Here is an 18,879-nt window from a genome sequence, read left to right on the forward strand (position 1 = left end):
GGAGAAAAAGTTTACTTCATCAGCCAGAGCCTTCTTGTTCACTGCTTGTGGGGATTGTGTCCAGTAGTTTGTAACTGCTCTCAGGCCATTGCACACAGATGCAGAGCTGTGAGCAGAAAACAGTTTGTTCAGCTGGTCTTTGCGATGTTAATTTCCTTAATTTGGTTTTGGGCGTGTTTGTACAACGCAGTCCAAGCATTCTCATCGTGACAGCTTTGTTTCATCGGTCCATCTCTTCACAGTCTTGACAACAGTTTTAAACATTTGAGTCTGTTTCTGTATGTAGGGATTAAGTGTATTTAACAGTGGTCAGAAAAGCCCAGTGCTGCGTGGGCAACAGATTGGTACACATCTTTAAGTGTCATGTAGCAATGGTCCAGAATGTTGCCTTCTCTGGTGAAACAATCAATGTGCTGCTTATATCCGGGATTTTGCTATTCGTGTTTGTTTGCGGTGGGATGTAAACACGAGTATAAAGGGTTAGAACTCACGTGGTGAGTAGAATGTCTTACAGTTTAGAAACAGCGACTCCAAGTCCGGGCTGCAGTGTGCGTTGAGCTTGACATCAGTGCACCATTCTTCGTTGATATAGAAGCATATTCCACCACCTTTTGATTTCACGATCGGCTCGGAGAAGGTGGAAGCATGGTGTCTGGGTGGCGGTCGTCGAACCAGGTTTCAGTGATGCAGAGCGTGGCAGAACGTGTAAGGTTTTGTTGGTCCTTGTGAGAAGAAGTAGTTCATCCATCTTGTTTGACAGAGAACATAGATTGGCAAACTGGATCGTTGGGAGTGGGGATCGAAATCCACGTTTGCCTCGCTCGCTGGCTCACTTCCCCATCTCCCTGTGACGTTTTCATGCTCCATACAGTGAACCCGCCCCACGACCTATTAACTCTGACACACAAACGTTGTGGGTTTGCGTGTGTTGGTGGAAAAATATCAGAGCGTAGACTCCCTAACGCTGAGCACGTCTTCTCTCAAGTAAGAGCCGTAGGGCTCGCCAAAAAAGAACAAAAATGACAAAAGTAAAGACAATGCAGGGAGCGAGTAACCGAAGCACTCGTGCTTGCGCCATCTTTCATGTGTCCTTTTTATTTTTTCTGAATCGGAGAGGATTATAATCTGCTCATAAATTTGTTTACTCCTGAACAATTTTTATCTCCCATTTATGAAATGAACCCTCCTCATATTAATGGCAAATCAATTACACGATTTTAGATGAAGATCATGCAAGACCAGTGTGCGACAAATCCCTTACATATGGGCACTTAATAGTGTTGCAGGTTCATAGGAGCCACCCCAAAAAAATAAAATAAAAATCGGATATTATTCCATCTCAAAAACAACTGCAAATTCCCAGAGATAAAGCAATCACATTAGGATTCAGGAGTTTCCTTTATGAGGTCCCCTGCTAGCAGGCCATTGTTTTTTTTTCTTTTTTTTTTCGGGGCATGGTCAAAAAATACCGCTGCGCGCCACCAGACATGCGCGTGTATAACTAAGGAGTAACGAGACTGCTAAGAGGTAGAAGTGGTCATTCCCCCAAATTAAGTTGAAATTGAAAACACGACCACACACATATATTCCCTTTGACAAGCTACCCACAAACTAGTAACCAGCTAGCCTGCAAGATCTTGACCCTATTGAGGATTCCAACTCAAAAGGATGTGGCTTTTACCCAGGGAAACTCTTGCTGGCACAGCCCGGCGGTCAATCCAAAAGGACACCCATGACAGCATGACCATGAGTGTGGCAGGAAAATATGTCTGCAGCAGAAAGAAGAAGATGTGGCGTCTCAGCGTGAAGTTGATGTAGAGGCGATTGTACCAGCCTGAAAACACATAACATAACAGCTTAGTCGTTTGTACAGGTAAGACAACATAGAAACTTATTCCTTACTGTTCTATTCCTATGTGTTGGTACATGATACACAGATGATTGTCTGTATAGTCACCCTTCCAAGCATGCATTGAGAGAAAAGAGGCTGATGTGTGGCATCAAAAGAAGAGCATTTCGGACATTTGAGGTTATTACTACTTCCGGGTTGAGTGCTGCCGCTGCTCACCAGCAATTTTTTAGCGTTTTCTTTTACGGTTTACTGTCGTCTCTCGGTCTGCTCTCGTCATGGGAGAAACCCTACACTCCTGTTGCAATTCATTGTGATTTTAGATCGTTGGTCGTCACACGATTGTTCTCGGTTGCGCTGTTGCGGCGTCCTGCCTGTTCGGCTGTCGTGCCTTCTCCACCCTTCTGCGCCCCGTGGTGGGGATCGACGAGGCCTGTGTCTGGGCTGTGCTGCCGTGGACCGTCCTGTCGCTCCTCCGTCTGCCCGTGGGGGGGACTGCTGCGGTGCTCGGTGCTTCTTGGGCTCCGCTTCCGGTGGTCGGGCTCCCCGCTCCTCGTCCTTCCCGGAGGTGCATCCACCACGGATGTCGTCGGGGCTTCCACCTCGATGGCTCCAGGGGTATCACCTCCTCCCGCCGGCCACGCAGAGACGGCAGAAACTGCAGAAACGCCGGCCAACCCGCGGACCACGGCGTGTTGGCCGGCCTGGCTGGGTCGGCTAATGCTGCTCGAGACGGCGATGTTGCCGGCGTCAACTTCGGACTGCTCGACCGTTCGCTTGCTGGGTAGGGTTGTCTTGTCTGTGATATCGTCAAAGACCGTCTTTATGCTCCCTCACCTCTGTGTACCCTCTGCCCGTCCCAGCACGATGGGGTGCAGAGCTTTCAGCCGCTCTTCCCCCAAATTCTAGAACTCACTCTCACTCAACATCCGAAACATTCGAAGATTCTCTTCCCACATTCAAATCACATCTCAAAACCTACCTATTTAAAATCACATACTCAGTTTGAATTCATTTAAGATTTAAGATATCCTTTATTTGTCCCGCAATGGGGAAATTACAATCAGAATTCAGAAAGGAAAAACGCTGGGTAGGGAGAGCGAAAAAAAAACCACGCTCGAACTATCCTCTTCCGAGGATAATTTAAGTCCAGGATAAAAAAAGACCCTAGCACATGAATAAGCATATGACAGTTACAACAAGTCACAAGACATAACATGTATAAGGGGGAGGATGAATGGAAAGGGGGTGGGGGGGATAGGGTAACCGCGACGTGGCAGGAATGACCAGCTGCACGGTTACCGTTGAGCTCTGCATTATCGAACCGCGTCACGGGGGAAAAAGAATCGGAGCGATGAAGACGGTGATAACAAGGATGTGTATGCGCGTGTGGTTGTCCAGTCGTGTATGTGTATGCGTGTACAGGTCATAGCTGCTTCTGCTCATCATGAAGACAGTCCCGGCTTATCAGTCCATGGCCGAGAAGGAGGGGGGTGGTGGTGGGGGCCCTAGACTCCATGTGTATTTCCATCCAGGGGAAAGGCCAGATAGCGTTGTTTGTTTTGGAGAGATGGCCGCCAACAATTCCAGACAGCCTTGAGTCCTTGGTCTGTATCTCCTCACTGGCGGCGATCATTCAGATCCGAAAATTCTTTCCGCAGCGTGGATTCCAACTTCTCCATGGTATTTTCAATCGCGCGGAGTTGCTCCAAAACCGCAACATTATTGCGGTTGAGCTCAGTCACCGCTTGAGTCTGAGTGTTGGACATTCGCGCCAAGCCATCCAGAGTGACCGGCAGCTTCTTCACTTCCAATAGAGCCGCTCCCGTCGGTTGAATTTTGCGATAGAACAGCAAGCTGCCAACACCAAACAGCAGCATACCGGTTATCAAAAGGCCAAAAATGTAGATGTCTTCCACATCCTCCACAGACAGTACTGTCAGGCACACTGGTCTCCGCTTTCTCCATGGATCCAGGGCGTATCCGGCAGCAAGTGTCCTCGGAGGGCAAGCAGGCTCCCCACTGCACGCTCTTTTCGTCGAAAAAATTTTGTCGATTACATCGAGAGACCAGCCAACTAATTCCATGGTTAGTTCTTCGGACGAAAACAGTAGGAGGCTAGGTAAAAAAAAGTTAGACAAAGACAGCACAAAAGAGTAAGTGGCGATCAGGGAAAAAAAAAGGTGGGAGGGCAGGGGAGCTATGCAAAAAGCGTGCGCCTTCGTCGAGAGCCAAGCAGAAAAAAAAGAAAAAAAATCAAGCTCTCCTTTTATTATTTATAATTTTATTTGTGGTTTTATTGTTCTTGTTTTGATTGTATAGTGTCCTTGATCGTTGTGAAAGGCGCTTATAAATGAAATGTTATTATGATGACTAAAGGGGAAAAAACACAGATCCACACTACATAAATCTACTGTATATGCATCCATTATCTGATCCGCTTATAGTCACGAGGGTTGCAGGCATGCTGGAGCCTATCCCAGCTGTCTCGGAGCAGCAGGTGGGGGAGACCCTGAACCGGTTGCCAGCCAATCGCATGGCACACAGATGAACAACCATCCATGCTCACACTCACACCCAGGGACAATTTAGAGTGTTCCATTAATCTGCCATGCATGTTTTTGGAATGTGGAAGGAAATTGGAAGACCCACGCAGGCACGGGCAGAACATGCAAAGTTCGGCCCTCAAGATTCCTATTCTTTGTCCGTGTCCTCTGTGAATTGTGGTTTGTTTTTTTTTCTCCTCTACACCCAATGTGATCGACTTGGGACCAGTCCGTGATCTACCGGTCAATCGACGTAATGTGCACCCCTGACCAGGTAAGGTGGCCCGGTGGTCCAGTGGTTAGCACGTCGACCTCACATTGCAGAGCTTTGATTCCAGCTCCGGCCTTCCTGTTATCCCAGTGCCTTCGTGCGTTTTTCCTGGGTCCTCCAGTTTCCTCCCTCATTACAAAAACATGCATGATAGCCTGATTGAAGACTTTAAATCAGTGTTTTTCAAATGCTTCCGCAGAACACTGGTGTGAGATACTGTCAGGTGTGCCGTGGGAAATGTATCCAATTTGTATGCCTGTGCGGCAGTGTTGTGTCCAAGGACCGGCAACCCGAGGCCAAGGCCAAGGCCAAGGACTTGCCGCAGAGGCCAAGGCCAAGGACTTGTGAACTTTTCCGAGGCCAAGGCCAAGGACCAAGGACTTGCCTCCGAGGCCAAGGCCAAGGACCAAGGACTGATTTTGAAACTGAGGCCTAGCCAAGGACATGTATAACAATGCTATCATACCACTTGGCAGGTCCTCATGATTTGGAACACTCCTCCATCATAACCCTTTGCACTCCCTAACGCTTGAATGAAGTGTTTTTATTCAAAGAGTAGAACAGTCAGGGTACGTGTTATTTATACTGAGAAAAAAAATAAAATCCTATGATATACATTCATGAATTAATGTTTTAGTGCAGTAGTTTCTTAATATGAAGTAACACTCAACTGGCATGACATGGCACGGAACACAAGTTGAGAAATGACTTTGCTTCGAAGTCAATCACTGAGTGCAGAAAAAGCGGTAATCTCTGCAGTGATAATTTTACAGTTTACCGGCAGCGAGTCCCAGGGACGCGCTGATCAGAAAAGTATGAGTCCCATTATGCATTGTGAGAGTCCCAAATTTCAAATTCTGAAAGGGTCTACTTGTTCAGTTGCATATGATAATAACAGAAACAACAACATATACTGTACATACAATGATAAACAAATGCTGCAAAAATTTAAATAATTCAGGAACAGGCCTGAGGATTTCGGAAATTCATGGTAACCGTTTTTCGGTTCTGTCGGATTACCCAATGGGAAAAAAAATGTTTGGTTCTGTAAACGTTCATCTTGGGAACCCATTTTTCTATTTTGACTGATATTGATAATCAAGAATTACAAAACTCAAAAGTACAATGTTTCAAGGGCCAATGTTTGAAAACTATGAATTAACAATGAACATTACATCAGAAGCTGTGTATTACAGGTTTATTCCAAAAAATAAATGGATCAGAAATTGGTGTACTCATGTGGCATCATCAGAGTAATATTTTCCAAGCTCACACTGCAAAGATTAATTGACTGGTAATCATTAATACAGGTAAGTATTGATGTGGCTTGACATCATCTTCCCAAGACGATGCATGTGGAATCTACTTTCAATTTGACGAAAGAATTTAACACACGTTCTATCAACATCAACATTAGCATGACTACACTTTGTGATTAATGTTTTATTCATAAAGTTACCATGCTACAACCAGTAAATTATAGAATAAAAAATACTGTTTCATATTTTTCATAGCGATTAGCCTACAAATCTAATGACCAACTTGCCTCGTAATCGTGCCTCGCGTCATCTCTCGCTCTCGCGTTCTGTGCATACGTCACAGGTGAGTTTAGTGGTACGCCCGTTGGACGATTCATACGAAAAATCTGACTAGCATTCCCATTTCTTAAATGTCGTAATGAGTAGACCATGGTGAGTGTTTTTCGCCGCCATCTCAAACTTTCATTCGCGCGATTCCTCAGTTTACGGACTAAAATAGCAACCCGCATGCGCACATAACGTCATCTGTTGCATCCCCCCAACACTGAAAACAAAACAAAACGAAAGTAAATTAGAAGAAACACACTAACACACCACACCACATCACAAACACACATACAGGCGCGGTGAAATCGTGTTGATCACACAGTCAACTCGTGTGCGGTGACTTTTATAGTAAAACTGTTTTTCGGTACCGTGAAAATGACGCCACGGAAACGACACACTATCGGTGATGATTGTTACTGTGAAATTCTCAGGCTTGCTGTAGTTTTTTTGCTTGTTTGTTTTGACTGAGAAATTTCCATCCATCCATCCATCCATCCATCCATCATCTACTGCTTATCCGGGGCCGGGTCGCGGGGGCAACAGCTTTAGCAGGGAAGCCCAGACTTCCCTCTCCCTAGCTACTTCTTCCAGCTCTCCCCGGGGGATCCCGAGTCGTTCCCAGGCAAGCTGGGTGACATAGTCTCTCCAGCGTGTCCTGGGTCTTCCTCTGGGTCTCCTCCCGGTGGGACATGCCCGGAACACCTCACTGGGGAGGCGCTCAGGAGGCATCCGAATCAGATGCCCAAGCCACCTCATCTGGCTCCTCTCGATGTGGAGGAGAAGCGGCTCGACTCTGAGCCCCTCCCGGATGACTGAGCTTCTCACCTTATCTCTAAGGGAGAGCCCGGACACCCTGCGGAGAAAACTCATTTCAGCCGCTTGTATCCGGGATCTCGTTCTTTCGGTCACGACCCATAGCTCGTGACCATAGGTGAGGGTTGGGACGTAGATCGACCGGTAAATTGAGAGCTTCGCCCTTTGGCTCAGCTCCTTCTTCACCACAACAGACCGATACAACGTCCGCATCACAGCAGACGCTGCACCGATCCGCCTGTCGATCTCCCGCTCCCTCCTACTCCCACTCGTGAACAAGACCCCAAGATGCTTGAACTCCTCCACTTGGGGTAAGATCTCCTCCCCGACCTGGAGGGGGCACTCCACCCTTTTCCGACTGAGGACCATGATTTCAGATTTGGGGGTGCTGATTTTCATCCCAACCGCTTCACACTCGGCTGCGACACGGTCCAGTGAAAGTTGGAGAGCCCCGTTTGAAGGAGCCAACACCACCACATCATCTGCAAAAAGCAGGGATGCAATACTGAGGCCCCCAAAACGGACCCCCTCAATGCTTCGGCTGCGCCTAGAAATTCTGTCCATAAAGGTTATGAATAGAATCGGCGACAAAGGGCAGCCTTGGCGGGGTCCTACCCCCACTGGAAACGCTTCCGACTTACTGCCGGCAATGCGAACCAAACTCTGACATCGGTGGTATAGTGACCGAACAGCCCGTATCAGGGGGTTCGGTACCCCATACCCTCGAAGCACCCCCCACAGAACTCCCAGAGGGACACGGTCAAACGCCTTCTCCAAGTCCACAAAACACATGTAGACTGGTTGGGCGAATTCCCACATACCCTCAAGGACCCTGCTAAGGGTGTAGAGCTGGTCCACTGTTCCACGGCCGGAACAAAAACCACACTGCTCCTCCTCAATCTGAGGCTCGACTTCCTGACGGACCTTCCTCTCCAGCACCCCTGAATAGACCTTACCAGGGAGGCTGAGGAGTGTGATCCCTCTGTAGTTGGAACACACCCTCCGGTCCCCCTTTTTAAAAAGAGGGACTACCACCCCGGTCTGCCAATCCAGAGGCACTCTCCCTGTTGACCACGCAATGTTGCAGAGGCGTGTCAACCAGGACAGCCCCACAACATCCAGAGGCTTGAGGAACTCCGGGCGAATCTCATCCACCCCTGGGGCCTTGCCACCAAGGAGCTTTTTAACCACATCGGTGACTTCAACCACAGAGATAGGAGAGCCCACCTCAGAGTCCCCAGGCTCTGCTTCCTCCTAGGAAGGCGTGTTGGTGGAGTTGAGGAGGTCTTCGAAGTACTCTGCTCACCGGTTCACAACGTCCCGAGTCGAAGTCAGCAGCTCCCCATCCCCACTGTACACAGTGTTAGTGGTGCACTCCTTCCCCCTCCTGAGACGTCGGATGGTGGACTAGAATTTCCTCGAAGCCGTCCGGAAGTCGGCTTCCATGGCCTCACCGAACTCTTCCCATGCTCGGGTTTTTGCCTCGGCGACCACCGAAGCCGCGGTCCGCTTGGCCAGTCGATACCCGTCAGCTGCCTCTGGGGTCCCACAGGCCATAAAGGCTCGATAGGACTCCTTCTGCAGCTTGACGGCATCCCTTACTGCTGGTGTCCATCAGCGAGTACGGGGGTTGCCGCCACGACAGGCACCAACCACCTTACGGCCACAACTCAGATTGGCCGCCTCAACAATAGAGGCACGGAACATGGTCCACTCGGGCTCAATGTCCCCCGCCCCCCCCCCGGAACATGGGAAAAGCTCTGTCGGAGGTGGGAGTTGAAACTCCTTCTGACAGGGGATTCCGCCAGAGGCTCCCAACAAATCCTCACTATACTTTTGGGTCTGCCAGGACGGACCGGCATCTTCCCCCACCATCGGAGCCTACTCACCACCAGGTGGTGATCAGTTGACAGCTCCGCCCCTCTCTTCACCCGAGTGTCCAGAACATGCGGCCGCAAATCCGATGATACAACTACAAAGTCGATTATCGAACTACGGCCTAGGGTGTCCTGGTGCCAAGTGCACATATGGACACCCTTATGTTTGAACAAGGTGTTCGTTATGGACAATACGTGACGAGCACAGAAGTCCAATAACAAAACACCACTCGGGTTCTGATCGGGGGGGCCGTTCCTCCCAATCACGCCCCTCCAGGTCTCACTGTCATTGCCCACGTGAGCATTGAAGTCCCCCAGCAGAACAAGGGAGTCCCCAGCAGGAGTACTCTCCAGCACACCCTCCAAGGACTCCAAAAAGGGTGGGTATGTTGAGCTGCTGTTTGGTGCATATGCACAAACAACAGTCAGGACCCGTCCACCCACCCGAAGGCGGAGGGAGGCAACCCTCTCGTCTACCGGTGTGAACCCCAATGTACAGGCACTGAGCCGGGGGGCAATGAGTATGCCCACACCTGCTCTGCGCCTCTCACCGTGAGCAACTCCAGAGTGGAAGAGAGTCCAACCCCTCTCGAGAGAACTGGTACCAGAACCCAGGCTGTGTGTGGAGGCAAATCCGACTATATCCAGTCGGAAATTCTCTGCCTCACACACCAGCTCGGGCTCCTTCCCTGCCAGAGAGGTGACATTCCATGTCCCAAGAGCTAGCTTCTGCAGCCGAGGATCGGACCGCCAGGGTCCCCACCTTTGGCTGCCGCCCAGCAAGAAATTTCCTTGCGTCCCAAAAACGCACATTGTTTGGAACTGTGAGTCCCGTGGGTTAATTTTTCGTCTAGGACGAGGGACGCAGAGGTAACGAGATGGCTGATCTCTAAACATTCTCTGAGTACTACTATTATCACCACTCCCACTAATTAAGATATCCTTTATTTGTCCCACACTGGGGAAATTTACAGTCTACAGCAGCAATATTGTAGGTAGAAAGAAGAAAGAAGAAAGAAGAAAAAAAAACTAACACCGTTCAATTAAGTGCAATATAAATACAAAATGGATACGTCGCAGTGCTATTTACATTTGTTTTCCACATCAATTTATTATTATTATTATTGTTGTTATTATTTTTATTCAGCAGCCTGACAGCAGTCGGCAGGAATGAGCGGCGGTATCTCTGTAGAGGTTATACTACATTAATTAATTTAATACCGTCAACTTCACAATAATAATAAAAAAATAATTATATCAACCATGATTTTAAACTATGTTTTATCAATATTCATTATTCCAAACATGAGAAAGCATTCAGCAAATATAACTGGAATCGAGCAAAAGGACTCCGAATCCCAACAGCCAAACCCGGAAGTGAAGTGCCGGCATCATTGACTCCAGCTGTAAAGCAAATTACTTGGTTCAAACAAACACTCTAGTGCCACCGCACAAACGTGACGACTGTGCAAAAATAACTACATAAAAGACACCACTGTTACAGAACGACTTTACACGCTATTTAAACTGTCGATCGCGAAAGGAACAAACCGTGATTGAAACTAACTGTGATGCCGCTCTTTATAGATTGCACGAACTGGCACCTGTCAGTGGCGGACCCGCCCCTCTTAAAGCGACAGATAAATCCATCAATTTGGGTTTTTCTGGATGGAATTTATTTGATTCCTTCATGAATTTTGCAGACCTTGTACCCACTATATACCTGAGGACAAGGGATTCAAGGCTCTAATCCAGTGGTGAGCAAACTATGGCCCGAGGGCTGGATCCGACCCGTTGGTCTTTTTAATCCAGCCCGCCGAAGATTGGTGCACAGTTAAGGTTTGAATTCATAAGGTTTTGATTTCATTCATTTTGTTTCCTTTTGGAGAGCCGGCTCTTTTGGATCGGCTCCCTAAAAAGAGCCGGCTCTTTCAGCTCCCAAATGGCTCCTCAGTTTTTTTGTTGCTTAAATTAATTTACTACCAAAAATAACCTAATATTATGTGTAAAATTAATTACTAATGCAAAAAATAGAGAGTATATCAAATATTTATTTACATTCTTCTAAACTTACTCAACATGGAGTACAACATGGAGTGCTACAAAAATAAAAACAAAGTACAAAGACCCATCTCAAAACAAGGTCAACAAAAAGGTCCAATCTCTGAATGTTTATATTTATAAGCTTTTAACTGTTTACAGTAAAACAACAAGTAAGCCATGACTACCACACAACAAATAACTTTCATTCATTCATTCATCTTCCAAGCCGCTTGATCCTCACTAGAGTCGCGGGGGGTGCCGGAGCCTATCCCAGCTGTCTTCGGGCAGTAGGCGGGGGACACCCTGAATCGGTTGCCAGCCAATCTCAGGGCACAGAGAAACGAACAACCATTTGCACTCACACTCACACCTAGGGACAATTTAGAGTGTTCAATCAGCCTGCCACGCATGTTTTTGGAATGTGGGAGGAAACCGGAGCACCCGGAGAAAACCCACGCACCACAGAGAACATGCAAACTCCACACAGGGAGGCCGGAGCTGGAATCGAACCCGGTACCGCTGCACTGTGAATCCGACGCGCTAACCACTGGACTAACTTAAAATTTGTAAAACAAAAAGAAAAAAGCAGCATCCAGGTAAACGTTTCAACTTGTCTTGAGTGAAGATTGGCATTAAGAAAAACCAAGCTCAGCTTTGAGGGCTTGATCCTGTTTCTCCTCTCTGTTAATATTTGCCACGTTTTGGAAAAGATTCTCTCTGAGGGGACAGATGTTGCCTCTGAGTTGTTTGTTCCTTTGTTGTTTGTTCACAACCCTCCGCTCCCATAGAATTTATTTTGTGATTTCCTCTCTTGATTTTCTGTTTGGCGCATTAGTGTTTGCTTTTCTGAGTGTCATTGAAGTCATCGTTGATTTACGTTTTCTTGGGCGGTCACTCTCGAGCAGAAGGCACGGAGACCGAGAAAGAGAAGGACGTGCCGGTCCAGTAGTCGCTTGAGTTGTGTATATACAGTACGTTTTAAAAAGAACCAACATGACAGCTCGTTTGTTTTCTGTCGTTTTGCTCCGTTGCAGAAACTGCCGTGTGAACGCAAGTGGGGCAGCCCCGACACTGTGTCGGCTTTGTACGTTTGAACGCTCCACACAATTTGCTGCGGTGCAAAATATATCGCAACAAAATATATCGGAGCAGCGCCGGAGCAAATGTGTGCCGTGTGAACGGCCCTTATAGGTGTTTGCATAAAGTGGCTCATGGAGCTCTGGGTTGTACTTCTAGGCAGTTGTTGTGACATTGCAGCAGCAGCAACAGTTGCAGACACACTAGCACCTTCATTAACATCTGGTTCCCTTGCTTGTCTTTTCTCTTGAAATTGTACTGATGGGTGGACTTTTCTGATGTGCCTGTGCAGGTTATTTGTGGAGCCTGATCTATGGGATATTTTAACTTTGCACAGTCTACACGCTGCCTTTGAACTATCAATTAAATTGAAATGAGTCCAAATTTCACTGCGTTTCCTATCCATTTTCTCACCTTTTCGCTTTCCACTGTGTTGTTGTTTTTTTTTTTGCTAACTAGCTCTGTCATCTCCTCGTCTGTCTCGTTCGCGTGCTGCTGTGTCTCTTCTCTAATCCCTCCCTCCTCCCTCTCTAAACTGTAGTGTGTGTGTGTGTGTGTGTGTGTAACCCTCCCCTACCTCTTCTACCACAGATCTTGCCCAATCACGTGCGGCTTTAACCGAAGGGGGGGAAAAAAACAACAGGAGAAAAAAAGGTCGGCTCCTATTCGAACCGGCTCCCATCGTGAGGAGCCGGCTCCCATCATTCACTTCAAAGTTGTGATGAAGGACACATCACTAGTAATTACAGGTATTTCAACATCAGGTGCCACAGTTACTTCAAGTTGCAGAGCACAGGGAGGGAGAGGAAGACAAAGAAAGAGGGAGAGAGTAACGACCATGGAAGGGAAAGTGACATGTATCTGATTAAACGAAGCGGGTAACAAAGTACGAAACATTCAGGAGACACCTGGAGTCGGAAAGACTCAAATCTACGAGACTTTGAAAAACAAGGAAGCGATTCTTACTCAATCCGATTCTGGCAATTTCCATGCTCAGAGTGAATTGCTTGTGGCTCGAGTAAATGAACATTTCCTAGAATGGTTTGATTGTTATCATGTTAAAAACTTTCTGCAAACTGGACCGCTTATAAGAGTTGGAGAGCAGTCAAATGTGTAGAGCGTGAACAACAGGGGGCTCAGTACACATCCTTGAGGAGAACCGGTGCCGAGTGTGATGGTGGAGGAGAATGTTACATTATTACTGGCATACAAAGACATTGTGCTATCTTCTTTATTTTCTATTTCTATTTCTAACTTTTGGCCCGGCCCTCCACAATATTTTCTGCTTCTCATTTGGCCCCCGCGGGAAAATAATTGCCCCCCCCCCCTGAAATTAGAGTCTAATCCCTCATTGTGTCCGAGGACGGGCAACTCAAGGCCAAGGACTTGACTCCCGAGGCCAAGGACCGGCTCGAGGACCACAACACTGCTGTGCGGTCTATCGCCTGGCAGAGTAATCATGTAGTACTCTTCCATACCGGTTGATAGCAGTACATGGAGCAGCTAGCTAATTGCTTGGTCCTTAGATACAAGCGAATTAGAGACGCATGGATGCAGGATGACTGTGAAAGGGTTTTTGAAGAGGAAAAATACTGACTCTGAACTGGACCCTGGACAAAATCCGGGCCGAGATGAAGGTTCTAGTCTGAGTGGAGGACAAAAGAAAGCAAAGACGTTTAGCAAAGTTTCTAGTGTGAGGCAATACAATGAAAGCTATCTTTCATTTGGATTAACTTTGACCAGAGATGCAACGGCATCGACTCCATTGTGCTTGGTATGTGGTGAAAGGCTCTTCAACTGCGCTTGGTCCCAAGTAAACTTAAACGCCATCTCCAAACAAAAAAAACCCTTCACTTCGAAACAAAAATGTGGAGCATTTTGTTCGCCTGCGTGAACACATTGAGAAACAAGCAACGTGCATGAGAAAAATCGCAAAGGTAAACAAGAGAGCCCTGAAAGCTAGCTACCATGTCGCTGAACTTGTGGCTAAATCAAAAAAGTCCCACACTGTGGCAGAGCAATTAATACTTCCCTGCAAATCCATCGTAAATGAGTTGCTCGGACACGAAGCGGCTGAAGAAATAGACCAAGTCCCTCTTTCAGATAACACAATTTCCAGACGTATTGATGATATGTCTGCAGACATTGAAAGTGTGGTTTTGGACAAGATCCGTATCAGTAATACATTTGCGTTGCAAGTTGTTGAGGCTACTGATATAAGTGGACATACTCAAGACACAATCAGAGAAAACTTTCTATTTTGCCAGGAAAGGAAAGATTTGAAAATACTTTCATATACTGTATATAATTCTTCAATGTTAAAAAAAACACTGAAAATAAGATTTTTTTCCCCCACATTTTCAAGGAGTAGTGTGCTGGGGATTTTTTTCAATGGAAGAAATGTCTTGGCTCGAAAAAGATTGAAAAACGCTGCTTCAAATTGTCCCGAGGTGTGAGTGTGTGTGTGGATGGTTGTTCGTCTCTGTGTGCCCTGCGATTGGCTGGCAACCGGTTCAGGGTCTCCCCCGCCTATTGCCTGAAGACAGCTGGGATAGGCTCCAACACCCCCCGCGGCCCTTGTGAGGATAAAGCGGATCAGAAATAACACCGAGTGTGATTAAATAATAATCAGCAATGGCTGATATTTTAGCGTTTGCCGTGTGGTGTGGCTGTATCAGATAAGCTACAAACAGAAGAAAAACAACAGTATCATGCAGTTCATGGTGGAAAAAAATCTGTTCTAACATCCATTTGAGTTCCTGAAAGACTCATTTGGATTTTTTGTGCTATTACAATATTCTTAACCACCATACCTGTGCTGCTGTAGAAGGCCAAACGAGATGTAGTGTGGAACTTTTGGATGAGGAACTGTGATAGTGAAATCCGATCATCCGTACTTAGGGACTCATCACCGCTTTTCCAGTAAAGCATCAAGTCTTCATCTGTGTATGCATCTGTAAAATATCAGACAGCATTGTTTTAGATGCATTCAAAATGGATACTGTTATTCATCAATTATTATAATTTCCAGACTCCCATTCCACATGCTTGCCCCATGTGGCACGATTAATTTGAGGAATTTTACTCACAAACTTCATTTACCTTTGGAAAGCTGTCAAATGTTAGTGGCCATGTTCTCAGATTACACCCAGACATATTTATTGCAAGAAAGTCATTTAACAGATATTAGAAGCAATGTTTTAAAACAGATTACAGCTCAAGACAACGAGGACTGGCAATTATGAAGAACGACAAGTTAACCTTTCATCACAATAATTCAGTCTTACATCTGCAAGGACCACAAATCATTATTAATATATCCATTAACTACATCCCCTTCACAATAGCAAATCTTTCTAACCCAAACTACGGTGACCCATGCCTTCCTTCATTGATTTTTCCGTACTTTCACAACCTTGCTGAGACTTTTCAACGTAACACTTAACCCAGACATTTGACAAATCCAACACTTCAGAAAGTACCAGATCACCCCAATCAACTGTTGTCCTAAAACAATATAAAGAGGATTGTGACCTTGGTGATGGTTGGAGACTACCACACTGACAGACAAGACACATTTTTCAAGAATTCATCACACACATTCCAAAATTTACTATTTTCTCACAAGCAACTCTCAATACTCTGACATTGTCATGATTTGGTTTATGGACCAACAGGTGGCACTGTAGGGCTCCCCCGGCAGCGGCACACCTGTTGGTCATAGGTAATTAGGGCTTTAAAAGGACTCCCAGCCTGAACAGTCAGTGTCGGGTCATTGTTTGCTCTTGCTAGTGTCATGTTTGTTTGTTGTTCCTTTGCTGCTGTCATGTTTGTTCTAGTAGTGTTTTGGTTATTGATAGTTTTTGTTTAATTCATGATTTTTGTTTGTTACTTTCGAGTTTGTTTTGGATTTAGTTTTCTTTGTATCAATGCACTTCTTCAAACACACCCTGCTCCTCCCTCCTGCGTGCTTTTTGGGGTCCACCACCACCACGCAACGTGACATGCATACTGTATATGAAACATAAATCCAACCAATAATAATAAGTAACCACTCTGTAGTTCCACTTGCACAACATACAAAAAGCCATCCCCCACGCCTCTACCAGATGGATATTAAACATATCACTGCTTGAAGATCAGGAATTTGACAGTTACTTGAACAATCATTCATAAAAATGAATGGCTCTTTGAACACATCTGCAACGCTGCTCTTGCAAGCTGCTTCAGGGATCTTCGTCATACATCCGTCCATTGTCTGACCGGCTTATTCTCACGAGTGTCGCTGGGGTGCGGGAGGCTATCCCAGCTGTCTTTGGGCAGGAGGTGCGTTACACCCTGAACCGGTTGTCAGCCAATCGCAGGGCACGCGTAGACAAACAACTATTTAAGATAAGATAAGAAAACCATTGTTGGCATCATACAAAACACGGAAATATGCTGTCCTGCTGGGTTGTCATGCTCAATTTTGTCGTGGCCCACTTTAGAATTACGTCTTCCCTTGAAGGGCCGTTATGACAGTGAATCCACAAAAAATTGTCTCATCGCATTCTTACAAATTCATCGATTACTAATTTTGAAACCAGTCAACTATAATAATACAGTTATTGCTCAAGTGAGTGTCAAAACAAAAAGGTAACAAAAATGATTGCAAAATGTCAATATTATTTTGTACATTGACTATTTGTTACAAATTTTGGCAAGGATCATGCAAGTTAACACACTTGGTTGGTTTTCGCAGGCCACATATGTCACGATTCGGTCTAACCGAATCAAGTTTTGAAATCCAAAAGTGTAGATGCCAGACAAGGTCTCCGAAGCAAAAATATTTAATGTACAAAATTCGCACCGACAAAGTAGAAACATAAAGCGCTGGTCAAAACAAGGACCAGAGGGCACAAACGACGAACAACAAAAAGCGCTTGCACAAACGGCAAGGGAGGAAAATAAGGATCGCGAAGACAAACAAAAACAATGTATCCAAAATACATGCAAGAGAAAGCCAATTCACAAAATAAAATCCAATACTTACAAAACCATTGGTACCGAGAGTTCAAGAGCGAAACACGACGAGATCTATAGCAAAGAATAGTCTATGGGCAAGGAAGCATCAAGGCATAACAATATCCCGACAACCAGCAGACAGATGGTTGGTTCTTAAATACACAGTTCCTTGATTGAAAGATTGGCAGCAGGTGTGCAGCCAGAAAGTCTGCTCAGTCTGCCACCTGCTGGCCAGGCCAAGGACAGGAACATGACAACATAAAATGATGTGGTGGGCCACAATTGGCCCCGGGACCTTGAGGTTGACACCGGTGCTGTATTGGAATCAAAATTAGAAAAGGAAACTAAAGAAGGTGACAACCTCCATGCCACCAATCCCCCTAAAAGCATTAATACGAGTTCCAGAAACACAAAATGGAAGTAAAGGACCTTTTCAACAAACAAACAAATATTTTTTCTTCTTGACTGAATTAATCACAACTAAGTAATACGTCCATGGCACACCTGGTAAAACTGGCAAAACAAATACAAGACAAACATTGGAATAATAAAGGTCTCAGCAAGGGAGTCGCATCACAACACAAAAGTTAACAACAATGTCATTGTGAACTATTAATAGGATTTGCAGACTGCACCTCAGAACCCAAATATAAAGACACTTATAGATTTTTGAAAAATATCAATCTACCCCAATAGATTTGGGAACAAAACTATCAGCCTTTAAACTTCGATGATTCCTGTAATGCTCTCCATTAATGCCAAGCAACGTGACTTCCCTGCGGAGTTATATCAACAATTCTGGAATTCCGTCGCTCCTCGACACCCTAACCTCCCACCACTATGGACTGTTTTAATTACCATGCTTAAAACCTTACAAAGATCCCACTCTGTCATCTAGTTATCATCCTCTTTAATTAATACAGTCATAAAAAAATCATCAGCAAGGCACTGTCAAACAGAATCGAAGAGGTCATTCCATCCATCATCCAATCAGAGCAAACTGGTTTCATGAAAAGGAAGGCAGTCATCCAATAACACAAACAACGGTTCAACTTAATGCCGCTATCAATCGGAAATGGAAAAACAATATTCTCCCTAGACGAGCAGAAAACATTTGATTCACTCTTTCATAGGAAATTCTTGTTTGAAATCCAAAAATTTGGATTCATACAGAGTCGCTCATGAACTAAATTAGGGCACGATGTGCGCCACCAGCAGCCACACTTAACACAAATCGGTTAATTTCACAACAACTCACCGGTTGCCAGCCAATCGCAGGGCATACACAGACAAACAACCATCCACGCTCACACTTACACCTAGGGACAATTTAGAGTGATAAATCAGCCTGCAATGCATGTTTTTGTAATGTGGGAGGAAACCGGAGTACCCGGAGAATACCACCTGGGGCTCAACACCTCCATGTGTAACTGGCTGCTGGACTTTTTGACGGGGGCCACAAGCAGTCCGGGTAGGCAAAAATACCTCCAGCACCATCATGATGAACACGCCCCCCCACACCCCCAAGAATGTGTGCTGAGCCCCCTCCTCTTCACTCTGCTGACCCACGGCCGCACTCCCTCATCCTGCTCCAACCTCTTCATTAAGTTTGCAGATGACACAACTGTGGTGGGTCTCATTAACAACAACGATGAGATGATCTATAGGAGTGAGGTGAGCAGGCTGGCCATGTGGTGCAAGGACAACAATCTCCACCTGAATGTATAACCACCCAGCACTCCCAGCATGCTCGGCTGACCATCGACGGTGCCACAGTGGAGAGGGTGAGTAGCACCAAGTTCCTTAGTGTGCA

The 18,879-nt window shown here is 46.0% G+C and overlaps 1 protein-coding gene across 1 annotated transcript in view; it reads right to left on the reverse strand.

Annotated features, from left to right (window-relative positions):
• gabrr2a (gamma-aminobutyric acid type A receptor subunit rho2a) overlaps positions 1 to 18,879 on the reverse strand; it is a 69,271-nt gene that overhangs the window by 10,317 nt on the left and 40,075 nt on the right. The window contains exons 6-7 of the mRNA XM_052085764.1: positions 14,876 to 15,016; positions 1,682 to 1,834 (exon numbers count right to left, since the gene is read on the reverse strand). Coding sequence (XP_051941724.1) covers positions 1,682 to 1,834; positions 14,876 to 15,016 — 294 coding nt within the window. The remainder of the gene's footprint in view (positions 1 to 1,681; positions 1,835 to 14,875; positions 15,017 to 18,879) is intronic.

The sequence above is a fragment of the Hippocampus zosterae genome, chromosome 14, assembly GCF_025434085.1.
Source record: "Hippocampus zosterae strain Florida chromosome 14, ASM2543408v3, whole genome shotgun sequence".
Taxonomy (NCBI): Eukaryota; Metazoa; Chordata; class Actinopteri; order Syngnathiformes; family Syngnathidae; genus Hippocampus; species Hippocampus zosterae.